The 19,125-nt window shown below is 38.6% G+C and overlaps 1 protein-coding gene across 2 annotated transcripts in view; it reads right to left on the minus strand.

Annotated features, from left to right (window-relative positions):
* Positions 1–349: 349 nt before the first annotated feature.
* The window catches only part of RB1CC1 (RB1 inducible coiled-coil 1), a 40,099-nt gene continuing 21,323 nt past the window's right edge, over positions 350–19,125 (minus strand). Inside the window, exons 15-23 of one of the 2 annotated variants that reach the window (XM_079983341.1) lie at positions 13,798–13,951; positions 12,873–12,981; positions 12,536–12,776; positions 11,211–11,265; positions 8,886–8,933; positions 5,444–5,502; positions 3,778–3,905; positions 2,223–2,293; positions 350–1,314 (exon numbers count right to left, since the gene is read on the minus strand). In XM_079983341.1, coding sequence (XP_079839467.1) covers positions 1,237–1,314; positions 2,223–2,293; positions 3,778–3,905; positions 5,444–5,502; positions 8,886–8,933; positions 11,211–11,265; positions 12,536–12,776; positions 12,873–12,981; positions 13,798–13,951 — 943 coding nt within the window. In that variant the 3' untranslated portion in view covers positions 350–1,236. Of the gene's footprint in view, positions 1,315–2,222; positions 2,294–3,768; positions 3,906–5,443; positions 5,503–8,885; positions 8,934–11,210; positions 11,266–12,535; positions 12,777–12,872; positions 12,982–13,797; positions 13,952–19,125 lie in introns of both variants that reach the window. The other variant, XM_079983340.1, reaches the window with a different exon arrangement.

Genomic DNA, 19,125 nt, shown 5'->3' on the forward strand with positions numbered 1-19,125 from the left:
ATGTAGATTGAATTCTACAGTTATTCTTCTATGGAATTACAAAGAAGAGTTAGGAAGATACTGTGCATGAAGAAAAATGGTTAGAACAAACACTATTTTGCCTTGTCCCAAGCAATTTATTTGAACCATTTTACTTAGATGTTTTGCTGTGCAAACATGAACTCTCATTAGAATTATGAGCTTTGCCATACACTGAAAGTTTCAGAATGCTGTTTCTTTTGAAATAATACAGGCATTTTATATCCATACAAATTATCTTATACATTTAAATTTAAAATTTACAAGAACAGTCTTGGATAGAACTGTCGTACCACACGGGCATTTAAAAAGCATGCAGACCATTTAGACATTTACAGGTTCAAATCTTTATTGTTTTAAAATTCTACGTGTCTTTTACAATACAATAATTTGTTACTTCAATGACCTTTTCATAGTTAATGTACAATGGATTCTTTTTTTTCCTGAACCTCAGCCATGAAATATAATTTTATCAATATGATTTTTCTAAATAGATTAATACAAGACGTCTCTGTGGATTGGGAAGGTTCAGGTGCTTCTTTTAAATACAAGAGCACATCTGCTTCCCTTCAAAATTCTGTGATCAATCCTTCAAAAAAGCTTTACCTATTGCTGTTTTGTATCAGTCCAACATTTTTCTTCTCTCTCTCTTATATTAAAGGGCTTTGTAACACCAGTTGCAGTAGTTACCTTTTCATCTACTGAGGCAAACTCATGTTGAAGAAACGTATGATTATCTGCATGCAATGAACACTCCTCTTTAAATAACTGATGAATTTATACATATTATAAAGAATCTGTTAAAGAGTGCAAGTATTTTGATAATGATTTCACAAAAGGTCATATGCTGGTAATAATGGTAGCTAACATTTAACACCTAATAGGAACTAATGTATATTTAACAGGCTAGTAGCATGGCTAGTAAATAAGCCATGATATGTAAGATTTGCCCTTTCAGAAAATGAACTCATTTGGTCCACACTTCTAAAGTTATCCAGGTAAAAAAATTGGAACAGTTAGGCCAGACGTTGTGATGAAATCCTTGTTTCTAAAATGTAACACATTAAAAAGGAAAAAGGGAGGGGGGACAGTATTACATTGTGGAGCATTGTCATGGGACCTCAGTATAAAAGGATGATGGCCTGCTACTTGGGAGTGGTGAATGAGCACTGAAGGCCAGGCCAGAAAAAAATGGTGATGAGGAGTTTCCATCATGTGTTATACTTTCTTGTTCCATGGCACTGCTTTTACTCTGTAGAATTTTGTTCCCAAAGGAACTTTAAATCTGTTTTGTGCCTAAGCAAAAACAAAAACACACATATGCAAAGAATTATTTGAAATATACCAGAGCTAGTCAGAAGACAATCCTTTTTCATCTCATTTCTTTGCAGACATGGTTGAGCTGGCAGCTACATGGCCTCCCCCCACCCCAGTCCATAATCACAGCTTGTTTTATTCACAATAATGGTTCACTAATTCATGCAAGCACAATAACACTAGCTAAATATAAATCAAGCGTCCTTTGACAAGCTCAGTATCTTTAAGGTGAAAATGGTCAAATATGCATAAATTTTCTGTGAATGGGCAATGCAACTAAATCTACCCAATTTAACAGAGTAAGATATTTAATGTACATTAAGTGAAACTGAATCTCCTTTTGAGGTAAATTACTATTTCACCATCTAGTGGGCTATGGGTAAAAAAATGTAATTTTGTGACACCTCAAAGCACTTGCTTCTTGATTAGCTATTGGCAGCAGCTCAGCAAATTACTGAAGTACTTGCCCCAAGATATTTAAAAGTATTTCATAGTTAGCCAAGCTTTTAGACTTAAGAAGTTGATCCAGAGCACTTTCATAAAAAATAGTAGTGTTGATGGCTATGATATGTGAGGGATGAATTAAAAAGCTAACAATTACTTTATTTTTCCGTGTATAAGACTAGGTTTTTTCCCTAAAAAATAATGTCAAAAATTAGGGGGCGTCTTATACATAGATACATCTCCCCCAAATTTTCTTAAATCTGAGTCCCCCAAAATAGGGGGCATCTTACAGACAGAAAAATATGGTACTTTAAATATTACTTCTACAACTGAGTTTAAAACAGAGTTATGAGTAAGAATGAGGGAAAAGTTCCCTCTTAACTAAAAGGAACTCTTGCAAATATTTTAAATGAGCCATGCTGAAACTGAATATCTATCCTTACCTTTTTTGCCTGACAATATTCCTTTTCCATCACTTTTCCCAACACCCAAGGTCTTCGAGATGCTCCTGAAGCTGGAAGGAGAATATTTATTACTTGTGGCATGATATTATCCAAACTACTTTAGGCACAAAATTGTCCATGGCCATTTATCTAGCAGGCACATTATAATCTTAATTTTAATTATCTGATGGAATAAAAAACTTCCATATACAAAATGTTACCTCAAATTGGTAAAATATTCTAAACTCATAATCTTGCATTTGAATTTGAAAAAGCGTATACTAGCAAAAATGTGTATAGTGGCATATTGTCATCTTTTTGCGACATACAGTGGTACCTCTGGATACGAACGGGATCCGTTCTGGATCCCCGTTTGCATCCTGAAGTGAAAGCAACCCGGGTCTGCAGGTTGCAATTCGCTGCTTCCGCGCATGCGCGTGACGTCATTGACCGTCTGGGCATGTGCAAGCGGTGAAACCTGGAAGTAATGCGTTCCATTAGTTCCGGGTCGCCGCGGAGCGCAACCCGAAAGCGCTCAACCTGAAGCATATTTAACCTGAGGTATGACTGTACTGACAAAAGAAATTGGTTTATTGTATGGTGCGTAAGAGGGATCTACTCTAACCAAGGAGCAATAGAAGATAAAAGCAGGCAGACAGCTCACCTTCATCCCTGCTACACTTCAGTTGCCCAATCCAGCACCATAGGAAACTTCCTTAGGCAACTTTAAAGCTACATGGACATTAATTAGTGGGGCATACTTTGCTTCTTCATCTTTTTCATGCCACCTCCCCATAGCTGTCAACTTTCCCCCCTTTTTAAGGGAAATTCCCTTATTCCGAATAGGATTCCTCGCAAGAAAAGGGAAAAGTTGACAGCTATGCACCTTCCTCAAATCCACCCACCCACAGATATTGCTTCCCTACTACTCATTAGAGAAGCAAAGCATTAAACCTCCATCCTCAATGCTGCTCAACTAATCTGCACAGAACACTTAAGTAGCAGGAGAAAAAAGACAGCGGCTACACCCTCATTCTCCCACTGCTCAGTTCATCAGCAGGAGAGGACATCACAAGCTGCATAAAATTAAAACAGTGGGCTGGACGTAGTATGCAGCAAGGGATTGCCCACCTCTGTACTACAGATAGAAAAAAAGGGTATGTTTCTTTGTACATCTGCATAATGGCTGGCAAATGTGCACATTGCCCAGAAAATGTAAAAAATGCAGTTAGGTTGTATACAATGCCCCACTCAAATACCTTTGGAGATAATGCATGGAAAATATATGTACAAAATACTATCAACTTGTAAGCATTCAATAAGCCTGCTGGAAAATGACTGGAAAATGTGCACAATTCCCTCATGTTTATATTTTTCATAAGATGTGGGAATCATGCACTAGTCAGCGGTTATATATATACTGGCCCCAACACGTATATGTAATACATGCATTCACATGTTCAAACATAAATTTTAAGCAGATTATTGCAAGACTGAATATTTAAATGCATCAGAAGAACATTCTCTCCAGAGTTATGACACTTACCACACTCACCTGGTTTGAGATCCAGTGCAGCAAGAGATTCTGAGTGTAAGAAATACAAAGTTGGGCTAACAGTAAATAATACATAGTTGTCATGACGTTCATCCAAAATAATGAGAACCAAATCGCCAACCTGAAAACTGGATAAAAAATACAAGGCTCAGAAGAAAAGCAGCACAATTGTATTTTTGTTTACTCAGGGGAAAGCCCTACTAAGTTCAGTGGGCTTCCTCCTAGGAAAGGGACCACAAGATTGCAGCCTGAGTCCTTATGCCCTTTACACACTTTGGTGCCGTGATATGCTTTTGAGGCATTATGTAGTTTTTGCTTTCACCAGCTAGGTATGGACATGTTGCCAGAATCGGGGACTGTTGTGTTGAACCAAAGGCGAAATGTTCTGGAAGACACTGTCTTGGTAGTCAAGATAACCCCAAACTAATTGGCAGTTGTTGCACGAATGAGCTCATAGATGTTTATATTCACTTGCTTTGATATATGCTAACTGGCTTGCTTTGATGCTGTGCTTATCTGTGGGCTCTGGGCTCTAGGCCCAGAGAAGGGAGAAGCTTTGGACAGTTGCCACCTATGGCCTCACTGGCCAGGTGTGATGGGAGGTTCTGGGTGAACTCACGTATGTTGCTTTGTGCATAAAGGATGTATACATGTCTCCTTGGGTGCGGACAAGCCACCTCCTTACTGCGATGTCCATCCCACTTTTGTAAAGGCTGGAAGACCTGGCAGGCTGGTTGGCTGCAAGTCCCCACCTTTTTTAAAATAAAGCACTAGAACTGGTCACTCTGGCATTTTTGACATCCTTCTTTGGTATCCCTGCATCTGACCAGTCCCACAAGCCCTCCTTTGGGCCAGTGGATCAGGACAACTTTATAAAACAAACTGCATCCCATTAGGCGTTTCTATATGACTTTGTAAAACAAAAGTACATATGTAGTGGGCTGTTGTTCTAAAAAATACAGCCAGTGCTGTGCAGTAGGTAGTATCAGAGTAGAAGTGGGAAGACATGTTCAAATCCTCACTTTCAGTTGCACAGTTGTGTGGGGGGAACCTCTACAGGAGAGTACTCCCTTAAGGATGCAGACCAGTATCTCTTGAATGACATCAACCAGGTTTTTTTTGTGTTTGGCAGTTTAATTCTAGGATATTATCTATCCTAACACAAACAATGCATTTTTTCAAAAGGACACCCAGGGTGGGGTGGGGCAATTAGATGCTTGCCTAAAACAATAGGAACAATTAAATAAACCAAGGCAGAGAACTGACTCACTCAATAGCTTTTCAGATATACTGTTTTCAGTCTGCGCTCAATTACAGTGGTGCCCCGGAAGACGAATGCCTCGCTAGACGAAAAACGTGCAAGACGAAAGGGTTTTTCATTTCTTGAGTTGCTTCGCAAGACAAATTACCCTATGGGCTTGCTTTGCAAGACGAAAACATCTTGTGGGTTTGCTTCCTTTTTCTTAAAGCCGTTAATACACGGGGAATCCGCGCTCCGCAAGACGAAAAAATCGCAAGACAAAGCAACTCGCGGAACGAATTAATTTCGTCTTGTGAGGCACCACTGTAGAACTTTAAAAAGCATTTACCAGAGGAGGAATTTTTTTAAAAAGAATTCAATAAAACAGAAAAAAAATCATTGACCATTATCAACACCCATACTTACTCTCTGATTGCAATTTTCTCAGAATGTCTTAGAGACACTGAAGACATGCTTTGAGACATCTGCAAAAATGAGACAGCAGCATTATTATCCTTTCCTGAAGGGTTTCTGCAACATATTCTGGCTATAGGGTCAATATTGTAAGATATTTCTATTACCACTTATTAGACTGCCTAGGGACACACCAGACACCAGTGAAGGCATAGCCAGAGTGCTCTTTAACCAATAGCCTGGATGCAAAACTGGTTTACTCTTCACAGGCTATTTTTGACAGATGAGTGGGGCCACAAAGATTCCTACCAAAAGCACATCTTGCATTGGTGCTAGATTTTTTTTTTGCAGCGATCAGCTACACTCAGGAGTTCCAACTGGGAGTCTGCATATGGTGATGATCATTCACCTGTACTCAATTTAACTTTGAATGGCATTAACTGAATAGCTGGTACTGTACTGACCTGCCACTGTGAAACTCAATTTTAAAAAGGAAGGCAATGAGGACAGAGGCTCAGTAATGAAACAAAAATGTGTGAATGCACTGGGATGGTGGTGGTGGCAGCAGCAGCAGCAAGTTCCTTTTTACTATTACTTGTATGAGAAAGAGTGTGATGGGAAGGTTGTGACAAGGTTTCTGTGTGAGGATGTGTGTGGCAGTAGGGCATGTATGTGCACACACAAACATGAATGTAAGCACGCAGTCCTCAATTTACTGCCAATCCTGCCTACAGCCCCTTGGGGTCAAAAAGGTTGCTCACCCCTGTTGTTTGGGCTTGGAGTGAGTACTTCACTCTGAGTCAAACGGGCAAGAATATAACAAGAGTCCTGCTGTATCAAACCAAAGGTCCAACTAGCTCGGTATGCTGTTCTCACCAGATGCCTATGAAAAGACTGCAAGCAGGACTATTCCCCACACACCAAAAGGGAAAGAAAACCTTCAGAAGCTGACCAAATTATGCTCAGCATTCACATCACTACCAAAAGAGCATGGACACTTACATCAAATACTGAAACCCATATTCAATGATGCATCAAAATCATTTCCACACAATATAAAACTTCTCTTAAAAGTATAATTTTTCCAAGGACCATTCTGTGCACAACCATTTCAAAGAAACGAACAAAAAGTAATGGGGGGAAAATCACCTCTTTTATATTGTAAAAATCTTTCATGGCATTTCCAGGTCCAACCACCATCAATAAGTTTATTAACATGCTTTCTTATTTCATCATAATTTTAAACAAGGCTTTTAAAAACTATGTGCCTCATCACCAGATCTGGCCTTAAGTCTCAGTATATAAAATAATTACTTTTATCATTTGTTTCCTCTGTTAGGCTTTTCTCTTCAACATACTGGCCTGAATCCAAAGATCTACATGCTTGACAGGGCTATTAAGAGGCAACCAATTTGTGTTCTGCTATGTTGACAGTGTAACTTTTTGTCCATATGGAACATAAAAGCTGAATATATACGCTTTTGTCTGGTCACCCCACACCTTTTAGAATCTTTCCTTTATTTTATGACATTTAAACTCAGGGTTTTTCATAGTCTGTCACAAAAATGACATGTTCCAGTGACTCTAGATGAAAGAGGTCTGTTTCCTTACTGCACCTCGTAGATACTAAGAGGGTCCTAAAATAACTCTCAATCAATGGAAAACTGAACATAAATCCTTGCTCTCACAGTACATCCGAGCTGAGAGAATGTACTTCACATCTCTTCTTTATGATGACGTAAATGAAAGGAAGCATTTGCTGATAAAATCTTGGGAGTATCAAGAAAAAATGCAGTCATGCTCTTGGCTGCTACATTAGTTGCTTCAAAACCAAGTAGCAGCTATAATTACCCATGGACTGGCAAAAACTAGCTTTAGATTATTCGTGCTTACTTGTGAAATAATTAAGTTACTGTTTTCCCCTTGTGAAACTTCTGTTACTGAAAAAAAACGGTCTTTAAATCATACATCCAACTGCCAAATGCTCTCTTGTAGCTTTGTTAGTGTTCAGCTGAACACAATATAAGATATATTAGACTTCACATGAGGGGAAAAAGGAAAGTTTGCCGTTAAATGAAAGTTTGGCTACAAACTTTTAGAAGCAAGTTATTTAAATCAGTGAGACGTACTTTTCAAGTAAAAATGGATAGGATTACGTAGGATGGTAGTCAACTTAATAACTGCACTCACACAAGGATTACCATTGGGATGTTTACTGTAGTACTATGTTGGATCCAACCAATAGTATTTTAGAATGCCAGTGAAAAATACCTCCAGTGAAAACTACTTTTTACTGCACTTCAACATCATTATTATGCAAAACTATTACAGTATCACTGATTCTTAGTTTCAAAGTAATTAGAAACCTATAATACTTCTATTCCTATGAAGTGGTTACAAAATCTCATTAAAGAAACCAGGCAAGACTCCAGCTTGCCTGCTGAATATTCTATGTTTTGCAGAGCTTTTGGGGATGCATCAATAGCAGGGGTAGCCAATGTGGTTTCCTCCTGATTTTGCTGGACTATCATTTCAATCAGTCCCAGGCAACATGGCTGACTGACTACAACACGCATCATCCCTGACCGACTACATCTGGAGGGTGCTATGCAGGTTACTCGTTCTAAGGCATGTTTTCTATACTCCCAGCACTCCTTGATGGCTGTACACTGTGGGGAAGTTCAGCAATGAGGGACAAGCCACCCTGAAATAATCTTTAATCAAGAATGATTTAATCAATTGATCAATCAAGTCTACTGCCAACCACCCTTTAATGAACACCACTGCATACCTAGTCAAAGTCCTTTACACAAATCACAAACAGAAACATAAATAAATCTAATAAACACTCGTAGTGCTGCAATACCAGCAGCTTTCATGAGTGCTATGAGTTCCAGAACCCCATGTAGCCACATCTCTCCTGTTATGACATCATGCTTCTAGACTAATGCATCACAATTCTAGATCATACATCTTAGACTAGATCAGCTCCTAGCAACTCCCATGGAACTGCTTCTGGCAAGGCTGTTCCTCACTATATATTGCTAGCTTTATTTTCAAGCAACACACACACACACACACACAAACATACATATGAATAATTTTCCTTGTTTCTTTGAAAAACTACTCCCATCCTCAAATTCTGAAATATCTTAGATTTTTTTTTTAAAAAAGAGAGAAATCAAATAAACAAAAATAAAAATTTTAAAAAGGAATATTTGCTCTCCCCACCACTTTGAAAGTATTGGTTTAATTATTATTTTTTACTCCTCAACAGTTTTCTTGGGCCTCTCAATTACAAGGATCATCACATCCAAATGTAGCCTGGCTTAACACTGTATTATAAAGGCATACCCTCTTGAGTTAAGTCTCATTGCCACAAGCCAAGAGTGGCAAAAACCTACCTGTTTAACCACATTTGTTTTCTAAACACATACTTTTGTTATATGCTTACCAATCTTTGATTAAGCCTCTTATTTTCCTCCTCTTTCAACTGCAACGTCTATAAAACAGCATAACACAAACCTTTCAACATTTTGTTTAAATATAGTTTTACATATATTAGTTTTATAACTTCATATGCATGTTTTCAATATTTTAAGACTGCAGTTCTATACTTATGTGGGAGAGGATGGCTCATTTATCTCAGTGCGACTTAAAGTCTGAGTAAACAGGTTTAGGGTTGTGTTGCTAGAGGCTCTGTTTTTTAAAAACACTACAGATGTAAGTGTGCGTGTGTGTGCAGTTAAGTGTATAACCCACACTTATTTATTGTGCCACGTACTTTAGTGGGTTTGAATATGTTTCAGATCAGATTTGGCCTACTGGAAGAGAAATTCATACCAGCTGTGCCATCTATTAAGTATGAACTCAAATAATGATGTTCATAGCTGAATCATTTTTCTTCCGAGTAGTTACATAACTTGGAAATTCAGCTTTGATTTCATGAAAGTTAAATTTTCTCTCATTGGCTAGCAAAGAAGTCATAGAATCATAGAGTTGGAAGAGACTACAAGGGCCATCGAGTCCAACCCCCTGCCAAGCAGGAAACACCATCAGAGCACTCCTGACATATGGTTGTCAAGCCTCTGCTTAAAGACCTCCAAAGAAGGAGACTCCACCAAACTCCTTGGCAGCAAATTCCACTGTCGAACAGCTCTTACTGTCAGGAAGTTCTCTTACTGTCAGGAAGTTCTAGAAGATAGAAGAAATTCTCAAAGCTTTGATACTGTTAAATTAATTTGGCCCATGGTGTCTGAGCTTCTAAGACACGTCCCAACCGCAATTTATGACCTGCAGTCTGAGGGCAGGGAAGGAATTTGAAAACAGTCATCTCTATAGATGAGCTCTCCCACCATCACCACACCAGCTTTGACTGGAGGTGGGTGAGATCCAAGTATTCATCTTCCCTTTTTTACTGGCATATGGCTGGGTAGGCGAGATCTGTATTACAAGTTTAAAAACCAGTCAACACATCTACAACCAGTCGTTGTTTGACATCTTTTTAACTACAGGTGTTAGGGATTAAACTTGGGGCTTTCTGGATACAAAGCATGTGTTACATCCCTGCTTTTTCTCAGTAACCTATGAAATGTGAATTAATTGGAAAGCCAAAGTAACCACAATAATTCCTATGTTTCTAGTTTTAACAGGAATCAGTTTAAATGTCCTAATATGAAAGGGTAGTATTGACTCTGATCCAATAGTTCTAAGCACCTAAAATGAGGAAGTGCTTTCAGTCATCCAGCTGCAGAACAGCAGCAGTAACAGTTGTGTTACTACTCAGTAATACTTAAAAAGATGTTTGTCAAAGTAAAACTATGGAACTCACTTGATTTAAGAATGGGACAATGAATTTACATTAGTTAAGAATTAATAGGATAATTAACTTACAGATCTTGCAGATTACATATAACACAGTAACAGGTTTGCTCAATAAACAGCAAACATGGTAGCAAGGTAGGCTTGTGCAAAAAACAAAAACACAACAGGCTCCTGTGAGCAAAGGTCATGCTGCTGTGAGCAGATCTCTGGCTGACCAGGATCCACATGTGCAAACAAGTGCTGCACATGCAGTTCCTGGGCTGGATTCTCTGTGTCTTGCACTTCGAACTGCACACACAGTTTTTGTCAGTGCTTTGGGAACTGTTCGTGCTCTGTCAAATAGCAACTCAGGCTCATCATGCATCCAAAATAGAATTCAGCATCATTAAAGCTGCTATGTATGACTCTGGATAGGACCAATGGATGAATTTGTCTTTCTTCCAAATAAGCATCTTCAAGTATCTTAAAATCAGAGGGTTGAAGGGTGGCATCCAATGCACTCACTCCATTAACACAAGGATATAAGCTTGCGCAATGGAACTCTCTCCTCTGCCAGAGTACAACCCACACCCTTCCCAAATCTGGGATAAACTCCCAGAACAGATATAGGGTGGAGGGGAGTAGAGTTCCATTGTGCTAGTGTAAACACTTGCACTAAGGGAAGAAGTCGCTTAGCACTACATTAGATATAGATAGCCCTTACAAACATTCTTACAACAACCTGAAATCACAGGCAAACGTTCCCTAAATAACCAGTAGCGGTATGCATAAGAAAAAAGGCAATCACAGTGGACGAGAAGAAGTTAGGACTTTTGCTTTTGTTAGCTCCCATGTGGTTCCAGCCCACCTTATTTCAGCAAATGTATGACAATACATTAATACATGAAGCTGAACACAGAGGTTCCTAATCTCTCTTGAAGGCAATAAATAGGTAACCAGAGCAAAAACTACTCACTTTTTCTAACATCATTATCCTCTGTTTTTCCTCTGACAAAATCTGCACATTTTCACTAAAAATAAAATAAGAAATGGTTAACAAGATGCGCAGCTTCATTAATAGGAAAATATGTCAAATAGAGGGTTTTAGTAGATTAATATGTCACAAGAAAATGAAGATAAGCCATATTATATTCATCTTGACATGATACATTGTGTCTCCAGTGTATCTGACATGCTGTATATTCCCCGCTCCTAAATAGCAGGTGACAAAAAGAACGAGGAATCACAATGCCTTGGAAAACATGTATGGTATTTCTATTGTGCTCTTTTGGATTTTCAAAGGCAGTTCAGCAACCATTTCTGAGGTGAGAGAGTCTTTATACCAGGTGAGTTCTCTTTTTAGTTTTCACATGATAACACAGTTCAGTGAAAACACTTCCATGTGCTAATATAGTAGGGCTGTGTCCAGAAGAAATATTCTGGACCTTCCTGGTTGGTTTGAAGAGGGGGTTGCTTTGGGTCAGTGGCTTGTACTGACTTGATGTTTCACTCTGGATCTAAGACATAGGGTAAAAACCAACAATTCCTATGACATCTACAGTATAGTCTAAATTTTCAATTTTTTTATACAGAATTGTATATTTATAGGCACCGTAGTCACTTCTGAGGGAATGAAGCTCTCAGATTTTGGACCCTTTAAAGTATGAGGTGTTTTTGTTTTCTAAAAAGAGGCCCAATGATTTCCTATGTACTTTTGCAAACAATTTCCATGAACATGACCCCCAGAAAAAGGAAAAGGTGCCAGTATATGGCGCCTGCAAAAATTATAGAAGGATGGTGGACGGGTTAGAGTTATGAATAAAGAAAATTATTTGAGGCATTTAAAAAAGAATATTGTTTTCTGTTCAAATTTCCACCAAAGTCACATGCTGCCAAAGCCGAACAAGGTGTAGATGGATGTGTTTTATCCCTCACAGCAAAATAAACACTGTAACTGGAAGTAAATGGAGAGTGCCGATAACCAAAGAAATAAAGATGTCATTCACAGGACTATATACTCCTCTCTGTCTGTCTCTCTGCCTAGTGTTTTCCCATTCCTGAAGAGCTTGGAGGAGATGTAAAAATGTATCAAATCAGATCAAAATATAAATACAAATTCCCTCCATAATTCCAGGTTGTCCGAAAGCCTTGCACCCACAGCCTATTCACCTCAGATTTGAGTTGCTTCACATGACAGCGGAGTGGGGGGGCATTTTCAAACATTTCAAATAAGAATAAAAAATTCAAAACAATGCCTACTGACATTCAAATACATATCTATTTCAAGATTTGTGTACTAACTTTACAGCCATCATGCTTGTTTCCAGCGTGGAATCCATTTTTCGTTCTTCTGTGGTATCTGACGTTAATCGCTCAGTTTCTGCTGTAAAATCAGCTGCACAAGCTCCGGGAGGTTCTGAAGGAGGAGGTAAACAGGCTGGTGGAACAAAATTGCTACTTCTCAGCTTATTAACCTCTTCTTCAAGTTTCTTCTTCTCTTCGAGTAAACAGGCTCGGTCTTCAGAAAGACTTTCAATCAGATCTGAGCAAAAGGCAGCCAACAAGTAATATTCAACATTCTGATATTCTGCAAAGCAATTAACTGGATTCAAACTACATGTACAAAACATTTGCTTACCCTTATCCCTTTCTTGCTGCTGTATTATTGCTTTTAATTTGTCACTAAGATCATTTATTATGTTCTCCTTTTTCATTTTTTCTCTTGTTAGAACAGTGTTAAATGTCGTCTGAAAATACAGAATCAGCATTATTTTAAGCAATACAATGTACATATACATGACATGAAAAAAATAAATAGGTAACTTTTCAATCTCTGAAGAGGCTACAACGTACCAGCTTTGGCCTCCTCCCTCAGCAGCCATCTATCAGAAGCCATTCCAACAGGTACAGGAGAGGGAGAGAGGCAAGACTGAAAGACTGGGAACTTTTGGCTCTGCTTCTTTGTATCTTTCAGTTCCAGCTTGCTTTCCCCACCTCCTTCCCCGTTCCTTTTCTTTTTTGTGCTATACCTCATTAAAACTGTGAGCCTGCAGGGACTGTCTTATCATCATCAAAATTTGTAAGCTGCTTTGTGAGCCTTCTTTGACTAAGCAGGGTAAAAATGCTTTTTGGAAATAATAATAGTGATTGATTGATTGATTGATTTTACTTTTTAGAAGCATAAGCCCAGAATGCATCCAATTTTGATGTTCTCCAAGCTGCTCATGTCTCCTTGTGCCAGCATCTTTCAGATGTAGTGGCACAATTGCCAATCATGCAATAGAAGTTGTTTGGAACCCCAGTGAAAACTCCACTCAGATGAACAGGGATTGTATAAGAACAAGCAGTGGCTGTATGTGACATGTCAGAAAACCAGTACTAGCCTGAAATGCTAGGCAATAATCTCTTTGCAAGCTAAAGACATAAGGAAACCATCAGAAGATCCTGGAATTCTGAGGAATGAGAATTTCTAAGAAGGCTGTGAAAAACAAAGGAGCTCCCAGTTACTTTAAAGCATCCTCGCAAGTGTATCTAATCTGAAATCTTGAAACAGCCTCGTCTACCTGCTGTTCTGCAGTGAGTGATGTCCGAATGTTTTGCATTTCCTCATTTTTTCTTTTCTCATGTTCTTCAAGCTGCTCCAAAAACTTCACTTTTTCTTCCTGAAGTTTTTCTTGAAGTTCTGCTACTAAGCTTGATGCAGATGATTCAACCGAACTAGGAAAAGGAAAACATTGAAAATTTAAATGATCAGCCCAGGATGGTACGAACAAACTACAAAGGGAAACCTTAAACCTCAATATCACTTTATCTGGTGTTTCCCTGGCTAAGAAATTCAAAATTCTGACTAGTCAAGGGGAAACATTCCTGATAAATGTATGAAAAAGAAGCAAGATTCTTAGCGCACGGTGTGTTCGCCTTCTTTTGCTTCACTTTGCAGGAGAAAGTTCAGATGTGCAAATAATCGGTGTGTTCGTGGAAAGATAGAGTAAAAAAATAACATCTAAAAATGAAACTAAATCTTGGTTATAGGAGGAACAATAAATTTAGTTTTGATCTAAACTTGCATTAATCCCTATATTACAGTATAATGGGATTGCAAAGATGGAATTCACTATCAAGCAATTTGCTGCTCTAAAGTCAGAGAAATTCAAGAGTTAATAGTTGTCTAAATATATCCTACTACAATAGCAGGCAGGGGAGCCTTTGTGAATCAGGTACACCACCAGCATTAATCAAATGCAAGATAATCCAGCTACAGACACGTTACACAGTGGTCTTGACATGCCACATAGGAAACACAATGTATATTCTTGTTTTAATAAAGAGATGGGAAAAACTCTGTAAGAAATGGATCTGTTTCCAATACTGTCTTTCTTGAATATTCTCCAAGATTCATTTCTCATATGTTAAGACAGCTAAATTATTCTACTTGTAAAGCAATGTATTAAACAAGTCATTTCAATTACACAGTAAAAACTCTCAGCTTATTGAGATGATAGTGTGGAAACACTTCAGTCCGGTATTACACAATTCCCATGCAATTCAACAAACTCAACTCATGAAAATTACATTTAGAATTTTAAATATGATAAAACAACTTGGCACTAAGCACATTATGTCTTGATGTGGCCATGCCTCACAAACTAGCTTGATCCCCAACAACTGAAAATGTATTATTTTTGCTTTTAAAACTTTGGTACCAATGAATCCCTTCCACAATCCCCTGAGAATATAATAAAGCTCAATTTAAAAAAACAAGTTCTATAATCTACAAAATAAGGCTGCAGCTCTGTGTTTATTTCCAGATAAGAAACAAAATCCATGTGCCTCCCCTTTCTCCTAATTCCAGGACTTCTGCCAAGGTTACTTTCAAAGAATCTCAGCCTAGTGTTATATTCAAACGAGGAATCCTGGTTAAAAATAAACCCTGCCCTTCGTCCAGCATGCATAGTTCCTGTCCGTCCTCATAACAACTCTGTGAAGGTATGTCAGACGGACTCAAGATCTGCCAGTGATCTTGGAACCGGCCTCCTTTCAGTCCTAATCTTACCCTCTAACCAAACAATGGCTCACCACTGTTTGCTTCTAGTGCTTAGCACACCCAGTTGCAGACATGAGAGAAACTGGAAGCTGTATTGTCCCACCACATTCCCACCTTTCCCCCCTCCTCCAGGCATTCCTGCACCCAACTATATATACGTATGCCCAGATAGGTTAGTCTTTACCTGAACAGTTGCCTGAGCCTGGCTTCTTCTCTTCTTGCTCTATTCGTCCCCAACAACAGCCTTGGACTATTTCTACAGAGCACAATGCTTTAACCTTCTAAAAAAGTATTCCAAGGGTTTCCTGGTGATGTTAGTCCCTGATCTTGTGGTGAGCAGACAGATACTCAAGGATCTTTGCCATGGGGGCACTGGCTCCACTCAACCATGCCCCAAAAGCTTTGGATTGCCTTTATCCCTAGCAAGCACCCCAGATTACTTGTGCATTAAGTGGTCTAAAGTTGTGTACTCTTGGAATGGAGCAAAAGAACAGAGTTATCCCCCTCCCCCGAGTAAAAGAGAGTATAGATAGATATATACAGATTTATATAAAATAAAATCTGCCTTGCATCTATCCTATCCCCCTGGACTCTGAACTCGCTCTTTGCTGATTAAAAGGCATGGGGTTGCCCATGTGCAGGGAGAACAAGACATTTTCATATCTCTCTCCCCCCCCCCCCCGCCAACCACCACTTTGTGTCTATACAGAGGATGACTGCATAAAATTTCACCCTAGATGGAGAAAGCTGGCTCAACTACTAACAAGATCACTGAAGAAAGTTCCTGTGGCAGTCCATGGCCCAGACTGCACTATGTGAAAAGTTCCACACAAAGAGAAAAATGCAGGTTGCCTAAAGAAAATAATTATGTCTGACTTGACCTGCATGTAACAGTTTTGAGTAGATAATGTCTTGGATTGCTAGTTTGTTGTTGGTGCTGCTGCTGTGGTTTTAAAAAACCTTTACTTCATTAACCCATACTTTAATTTACACGATCAAAAAGACTTACATTGTCAACAGAAAAAACTTAAATCCATACTAAAACCAACATAAAGTATTAGCTAAAGAACCTTGAAAACAACTAAGTAGTTGATCATTACTAAAGCTATCTTAGACTTACTTTTCATTATTCATGTTGAACAAACTATTGACTCATGGAAGAAAATACTTTGAGTGGAGATGGAGGAAGTCAAAGTCTAGCTAGCTGAGTAGGTCAGAGTTGTTGGGCTAATAATGTCAAGGTTGTGAGTGCAGGGTCCATACGAGTTGGGTGGGGTGGATGGAAGCCTGTGAGATTTTCTTTGGAGTAGAATACATTGTCCACCTGTGCTGGACTGGGTTACACTTTTCCTTACGGCACATTTTGTAGCTTTGGAGTGCTGTAAGATCTGCCACTTACTTAACAGCCTGTGACATCTGTGGTACAAAGTACTTCCTGAGGCTGCTGCACAGTTTTGTGGGTTGTCCAGATACCACTGAATTGTAAGATTTTCTATGAAAATTAGGGTAATCTGCATTTTAAAAAACAAAGTATGCCCTAGGTATATGATCTAATTTTGCATTGGTGGATGTGTGGGTTTTTTTTGGTATTTCATAAACAAAGCTAAAAAATGAAACTGCCAAGCTTGTCTAATATTTATTTTCAATTGGCATCAATTCATTGTTAATAAACAACTTACAAAACAGGCGTTTTTTGCCATGGAAAAATACCCACCCCACATCACTAGTGTTGTGAGTGGCAGGACTCCTTGGTGGACAAAGACTGGGTAATTCAAGCTCTAATATCATGCAGTGTGTAAACTACAAGGTGTTGTACATGTGGCTGCCTCTGAAGACTACTTGGAGGATCTCAACTATTCCAAAATAGATCACCAAGACCATTGAGAAGAATAGATTTCTTTGGTTTAAACTAGTTTCCCTAGCTCAATTAAAAAAACAACAACAATGCTGACTTAACCTATAAAGCCACACACGGCTTGTAGTCTGAGGAATAGCCTGATCGCATGTGAACATGTTCACTCATTAATATTTTCCTCCAAAGCCCTTCTCTCTATTCCCCCATTATTAAAAAACTGAAAAGCAGTCGGTGGTATTGCATTCGGCTGTGTGGGTCATCTGTTTAAAGAAAAAAACAGTTGAGTTTTCCACTAAGCTAGTAGAAGCCCCTTGTATGAGCCAAAATAGCTTCTTGGATTTGTAGCCCATGTTTTTACTCATTGCAAGCAAATTCTTCTGTCCAGAGAAACTTGGCTGGAAAAAACACACACCTATGCATACACTTCTGTTTCTTCTTCTCCTTCTTCCACTGCCGCCACCGGCCCACATAATAACCATGCTATTAGTGATCACGTGTTGGAAGATCAGCATGCCTGGATTTAGACCCTCAACATCCCCACACCCTAGGTAATCAACTTTAACAAGCCTGATTACTACTTACAGACATATATGTAATTGCTCTTCTATATGCTATCTAATGAAGCGAACAACAGAAGAGCTCTTTCAGTTGCAAGTAAGCAATTGTACATAGTGCTTTCAAATTTCCTGAGGAATGCCCCTTCAGGCATGAGCACTGCATGTATTCAATGCATGAGCATAAATGTCTAATTTATATACATTGACTATCACAAAGGGCGTAACAGCCATAAAATAAATATAGGACATCATTAGACTGCATAATTTTTAACAACGTATCTTCACTACTGAAAATTAGTAATTATAACAAGCATAAATACTTAGCTCGATATCACATCACATTTGAAGATGGCCCATGGTATTTCATTTGAGGAAAAGAACATAGGTCATATGTACAAAGAACTTGTTTAGAACATAATTTTACTTCAGGCTACTTCTGAACTGTAGAAGTGAATACATTTGCCAGATTTTCAGCATCTTAAGTTTTTCAAATATCTGGGTTTTGTTTTGGTTGTGACATTGTGGTGTCCAGTGATCTTCGTAAAGTCACTTCAGGCCTCCCAGAAATAAAATATCAGCTGCTCCACTAATCACTTTACTTATAGAAAAGCTGAAACAGTTACCACTATTATTTTGCTACTATATGCTTCAAAAGGTAGGAAATGAAGCCTGAAGTATTTTTGGTAAACAGGTATCTAATTCTGGAAAAGTCTGTTACTGGGTTCCTTGAATGCAAATTATGCACACTATTAACGTTCTTAGAATCTTATGTTCCAATTTTAACACTGATCAGTACTTAGAACGGTGCTTAGGTAAACAAACATATTTTTGTGCCACTTTAAAGACTATTAATATTGCTGTTGTATTCGTTTTCATGAACCAGAGTCCGCCATCTGACTAACATGGCAACCCTTCGGGAACAGTTCACTGTATGGCTCTGTTAGAAGTAACGAGAAACCACAGCTTGTTGCTGAAAAATGGACTGTATTGAGGCTTGGGCTTCTACACTCTCCTCTCCCTACAATTTTCCATTTTAAAATAACAGTGGTTCCCTGTGACATCCAAACTCAAATAAAGGTAGTTTGCTTAAATGACAGCTTGAGAAGCCACAGTTTAACCTTCGCTTATTTTCATTAACCAAAGTTTAAAACAAATTACAGTTCTTAAGAGTTCCGAAGATACTGTTTAAATTTAAACCAGAAGTTTTTGGTCTCCTTTTATGGGTAACAAGAGGGGTGGAGAGGGAGAACCAGGCCTATGTGGAGTGTTCAAATTCCATCCATCAATCAAAAGTTCAATTTCACTCTTGGATAGGGCAGCTTCAAAATCTTTTTTAAAAAACCTAATTCCTAAAAGATATCTGGGGAATAAAACAAGTGCCACGGTTTTTAAGCAGCCCTATAGTTATATTTTAAGAGCACTTTTGTGTAGTATT

The sequence above is a fragment of the Podarcis cretensis genome (genome assembly GCF_951804945.1).
Source record: "Podarcis cretensis genome assembly, chromosome: 7".
NCBI lineage: Eukaryota > Metazoa > Chordata > Lepidosauria > Squamata > Lacertidae > Podarcis > Podarcis cretensis.